The following is a 6,039-nucleotide window of genomic DNA, read 5'->3' as shown; positions in this document are numbered from 1 at the left end:
TACTACCCTGTCCGAACCTCTTCCATCTTAAACACAGTACCACCCCAACAACATAGGAAAAACAAGGCGCAACACCCCTTATTGACAGCCCGTTCGATGACGCCTTGGGTCGCAAAGTATTCGTTCGTACGCATAACGATAACAGGCTAGGAACCTCCACTGAGGATAGAAGATTTCTGAATATTATGGAAATTGGTATGGTGTAAGATAAAAATGGTAGCTGGGAGGCACCCCTGCCTCTACGCCGTGATCTCAAGGATCTTCCCAACAGCCGCGAGAACGCTATGAAACGCCTCAAGTCCACAACTCGTACCTTAAATAGGAAACCGGTCATGAAAGAACAATACTTGGCCTTCATGCAGAAGATCTTTGACAACGACCACACTGAAAAGGTTCCAGAAGAAGACATCAAACCAGGAAAACTGTGTTGGTACCTACCGCACTTTGGTGTTTATTACCCAAGAAAGCCCGACAAAATCCGCGTTGTGTTCGACTCGGCCGCTGAATGCGATGGTTTATCCCTAAACAAGCTGCTACTTTCCGGTCCCGACATTACAAACAACCTATTTGGGGTGCTTTTACGTTTTCGTGAAAACCCAGTCGCGATGGTAGCAGACATCGAACAAATGTTCCACTGCTTTCAGGTCAAAGAGGAGCACAGAGACCCTCTACGTTTTCTGTGGTACAAGGACAACGATAACGGCGAGATAACCGAGTACAGAATTAAGGTCCATATAATTAGGAACACTTCGTCGCCAGCAGTCGCAAACCACGGCCTGCGAAAGACTGCTGAGGTCGGAGAAGCTGACTAGCTGACGTAGACGATGGCCTCCATTCTGCCCCCGATCCTGAAAGTGCAATATACTTGCTTCACCGCACCCAAGCTATGCTGGCCTCCGCAAACCTCTGCCTACACAAAATTGCCTCAAGTTACGCTAAAGTCATGGAAGTCTTCCCACCTGATGATCATGCCAGCGGACTCCACAACCTAGATTTCAACAAAGGCCCAATCCCAATACAGCGATCGCTAGGGGTGTACTGGGACTTGAAGTCTGACGCCTTTACCTTCCAAGTCGCACTAAAAAAGAAACCGTTCACACGGCAAGGAGTCCTCTCAGTAACCAATAGCCTCTATGATCCTCTGGGTCTCACAGCACCGGTTATCATTAAAGGAAAACAGTTGCTCAGATCACTGACTACAGAACTAAGTGCCTCACAGCCGAACACCTGGGTATCCCGCTCCCCGCAGAAAGCCAACATGTATGGGAAAACTGGTGTGATTTCCTTCGAGCACTTAAAGGTATCAAGGTTCCCCGCTCTTACAGTGACAAGGCACTGAAGACCACTGCTCGCACAGAGCTACAAACCTTTTGCGATGCGTCAGAAATGGTAATTGGAGCAGTTTTGTATCTTTGAATGATCCAAAATACCGGCGAAGTGCAAGTAGCCTTTGTGCTTGGAAAGGCCAAGTTGACACCAGCAACAAAACAATCATCGCACAAGAATGATTTTTTGTTACAACGTATTGTAATTTCCGCCCCAGACACCGCTTACATGTTTGGAGTTTTTTAGATATTATCTGCCCGCAAGTGTCGTATGATTGGACGATAATTGTTAGACAAGAGTATCCTCACAAATATAACTACCATTGTAACTATATCCCGCCAGTTTCAATCAACCTCAGCCACGGAAGTTCTTACCGTTTTTACCACGTTTATGATCATGTTTTCGATCAATAAATAAGTTTATTCTGTCAAGAGTGGCTTTGCTGGTTATACTGCCCTATCTCGGCTAAGACTAAACATCAGTCGAGGTAGCGGAACAGATACCTGCGAGCAAACTGCTAAAGAAACGTCCGGTTACTATAAAGTTGTTTTTATCGCGCTCACTACAATTATAACAAAGTTTACATTAAATTAGCCTGTGTACAGCCGCCCCCTCCCATCAGAAAAAATCGGCGAGAGAGACCTCTGTTTTACCGTTGATAATCGTGTTCAGAGGTCACGTGATTTTTTCATGGATCTGTGGAAAATGATATGATTGGCTGATACACTCTGATCATTACATCATGCAAATAGCTCATTTTAATTGGTTGACATTTTCGCGGGGTTTCACGAGCAGCGCGCAACGTGTGAGTCGCCACCTTCTCGGCTTGTGCGGACTTGTGTAATGAGTTCGTGTGTTCTTTGTAGAAATAATATTGTCAAAAATACGGATAAAAATCTTGTTGACGTGCGGAAGAATACGGTTTTTAACGTCCGTGAAGAGATCTTATCGTTGGATACAGCAGTGGTTATCAACTCGGCGCACATCTGAAGAGCTTGTCTGTCGTTGTTAAAAAAGTGAAGGGCGCTTCTCACAAATATTCCAGAGGTGGACGCTAAGATACGAAATATTATAAACTCGAATTCTCTACCTTTACCCGTTAAAGTCTCTTCGACGTCTTGCTCAACCCTTTTGGAATCAAGCGATTTTCAAAAACAAGCTGCAAAGCGTTTTGCGTTGGAGGATTTTCACGCTTTCGATAAGCAGGACGAGGTGTCAAGAATATCAGTGGAACAATCGCCACAACTGCTAGCTTCAACTCCATGTAAAGAGAAAGGATATAATGTTGTCTTCCCAGTCCTTCCAGTCTCACCGATTGCCGCTCGCCTAGTGGAGGAGGCCGAAAAGAAGACGCGTGTTCAAGTGAACGTCGAGTGGCCCAGCAGAACAAAAGTAAACACACTACACGAAGGTTTAGAGTCTCTCGGCAAAATGCTATGTCGCGGAACGTATAAGCAAATCACTGCGGCAGTATGGAGGAATCCTATTTTGAGGAAACATGTTCAGCAGTTATACTTACAAGAAATTGACCGCGAATGCACTGCTCTCTCTTCACTGAAGAATCCGAGTTGTCTCAGGTCACAAAAGAAGGAAGATCTTCTTTCGTTTTTACTAAAAAAGTTCAACAGCAAACTGGAATTCAAAGCTCCGTTGTTCGGTGCTGTGCTATGGACGGTGAGCGTACGAAAGAGCAAACGACAGGATGCGTTCTGGGAGCCGTCTGTGTGTATGTCCGCAGCAGTTTTGTTGAAGAACAGATCCCCGTGCATGAACGCCATGCAGTTGCGGAACACCATCATTTTATATCACACAGGGATAATTGTGAGTATTTAGTTCTTTTGTGTCAAAAAATTAGTCTTGATTCAAATTAGCTTGCGTGTACAGCCGTCCCTTCCCGTTAGGAAAAATCGGGGAGATTATGCTATCAGACAAGCACCAGACAAACATGTAACTTATTAAGTGAGTTTGAAAGAGACATAAGAAAATTCGAAAAAAAAAAAGTGTTGATTGCTATCAATATTATCCTGTGTACAGCCGCCCCCTCCCATTTTGTTCTGACGGGGCGGCTGTATCACAGGCTAAATAACGTTTGAATTGGATGGTTCCATTTTGTAGCTTTGAAATATTTCTGATCACTCATCTGCATGACTCGAAAAGTGCAATTATTAATGTATATATTCACCCATTATCAGCTTGTTGAAGTTTACATTTTGCACTGGACAAAAGTTAATAAATTTGATCTTAATTGGAAATTTTTTTAAAAAGTTCTAGATAGTTATTAAGCTAGCACCCTGCACATTCTTTTGTTTTGTCACGCTATTTCTCCTTTGTTAGGGATTGTGTGACGAGTCAAGGGATGTCTGCACAGGACGCTACAATGTAGCAAGAGAGGATGAAATTCATTCCCTCTTGAGTACGAAAGCCGAGAAGGGACTTCCAACTTCGGACTTCTGACTTTGGACTTCTGAGTTCCGACTTCTGACTTCCGACTTCGGAGTTTTGACTTCCGACTTCCGACTTCCGATTTCTGACTTTTGAGTTCCGACTTCTGACTTCTGACTTCCGACTTCCGACTTCGGACTTCTGAGTTCCGACTTCCGACTTCCGACTTTTGACTTCTGACTTCGGACTTCTGAGTTCCGACTTCCGACTTCCGATTTCGAACTTCTGACTTCCGACTTTGGACTTCTGAGTTCCGACTTCAGACTTCCGAATTCCGACTTCCGACTTCAGACTTCTGAGTTCCGACTTCCGATTTCCGACTTCGGACTTCTGAGTTCCGAGTTCCAACTTTTGACTTCTGACTTCCGACTTCCGCAGATCATTTCGATCCATCGTGAACCATTTTGCGCACCGTGGACTCAGTCAAAGAAGGCAAAGATCATTAAAACGGATGAGGAGGTAAGGCAATTTATTTCAAGGAGAGTATAGGAAGAGGAGACTTTGTTTTTTTACAAATACTTGAAACGATGCGCGTCTGGTGCGATTACAACATGATTACAATGATCATAGTTTTGAAACATGGCGGCACAATGGTGACTGCTTGGTGACTACAGATCAGTAGTTCACTGTCAGGGGTATAGAATTGTAAAATCTGATGCTCACCGAGACTTTGAACTAAAATTTGAGACCAAGACTTAGACTATTCAGTTTGTTTAAATCCGAGGAAGAGATGTTGCGATTTAAAAATACGAGCGCGGAACCAACGAGAGGCCGTGATCTAGCTAGAAATCGAGCGCGAGACTTTTACAGCACTGTGTGCCTCCTACTAGAAATTATTTCCTGATGAATGGAAACTGGTTGGTTTTCTGTTAAATTTATATCTTTAATTAGACAATTAGTCACAGGTATCATAAAACTACTTTATATCCGGCGAGCAGCACACACCTTTTGTTGAACTGAAGTTTTGAAGGTCACGCGCTCTTTGTATAGCTTTAATCATAGCTAGATTTATAGCTATTTGTTGTGTTCTCGACAGGCAAAATACGGTAATTTACGAGCAAAATTGATCGAAACCTACATGTTTCACAGTTGAACCGTTTATTACGATTATTCTTTGTTTTTCTTTGTTTTGTTGCTGTTAAGTTGTTTATGGTGGTTTGCGAGACTCAAATTTTAAAATTTGACAATCTGTGACCTTTTACAAACTCGAGACCGACAATGTTTATTTCAAAAAACTAAATAAGAGTTTACAGAATTCCCTCGCTTGTCGACTTCCTTGCTCAGTGCTCGTGATTTTTTCTTTCTTGGCCGATCTGAACCGGTTTCGCTGCAGCACAATGTCTCATCACAATGTTTTATCACCGCTTTAAAGTCACGCCGTTCCATAGTCACGCCATTTCCGGTCCGACAGTTTTGAGATTCGCCGGACCATTCAGTTTTTAGGATGAAGAGAAGGGAAAAAATAGAATGCATCACAAAATTAATGTAGTATCAAAGTCATGCCAATCATCTGAATCAAATTTTTCATCGAAATGTGATTTGAACAAAAAAGGGTTCTGCTGGGGTCTGTGTTCAAACGAAATTAGTTTTGATTCCTTAGAGATAAATAAATAGGAATAATTTTGTTCTGGAAATTTTCTTATTCTTAAGCAGTCACAATTGCAATACTGTAATACATTAATTTTGTGATCTCACTAGCATTTACAATAATCCTCTTTTAAGAAACGGCTGTACCAAATAAATTGTAACTGTAATAAATCATACTTCTTCTGTGGTATATTTTGCTTCTTTCTGTGAGAAATTATCACTGTTTAAAATTAAGTGACCCTCTCCTTATCCCTACAAATACTGCAGTACCCCATTTTAGTACTAGCAACATTTTTAAGTCCCTGTAATTCTGGCTTTAATTCCTTTGTTAATGATGTGTGAAATCGTGCAGCGTATCAGTAAAGGCTATCAACTGTATGCCCCACCATCTGTGTGAGAATTTGTACATTCAAGACCAGCATTTATGGTGTAGTTATTTTTCTTGTTTACTCATTGAGAACTTTGCAAATGTAAACGATAATACAGATCAGCAAAGACGACTGAAAGACTTACCTTCAAACAGGATGGGGACAGAGCATTTTTTTGTTGATAGGGGTAGGGGCTGGGCAGTAACATGTACTAAACAAATTAGTGCACAAGAGAAGTGCAAGAAAAAATCCGGCCACAGGGAATGCAGAGATAACAAAAAAAATTTGGAGAAGTGGGAAACGCTCTTGTCAACAT

The 6,039-nt window shown here is 42.2% G+C and overlaps 1 protein-coding gene across 1 annotated transcript; it reads left to right on the top strand.

Annotated features, from left to right (window-relative positions):
• The first annotated feature begins 284 nt into the window (after positions 1–284).
• LOC146489313 (uncharacterized) lies at positions 285–812 on the top strand. The gene has a single exon (XM_085110556.1). It carries the CDS (start codon positions 285–287, stop codon positions 810–812), a length of 528 nt encoding a protein of 175 aa, XP_084966682.1.
• The last annotated feature ends 5,227 nt before the right edge of the window (positions 813–6,039 follow it).

The sequence above is a fragment of the Pavona decussata genome, unplaced genomic scaffold, assembly GCF_977016875.1.
Source record: "Pavona decussata unplaced genomic scaffold, jaPavDecu1.1 SCAFFOLD_6, whole genome shotgun sequence".
Classification (NCBI taxonomy): domain Eukaryota; kingdom Metazoa; phylum Cnidaria; class Anthozoa; order Scleractinia; family Agariciidae; genus Pavona; species Pavona decussata.
Note: the sequence above shows the minus strand (reverse complement) of the source record. Positions and strands in the feature narration are given on the sequence as shown.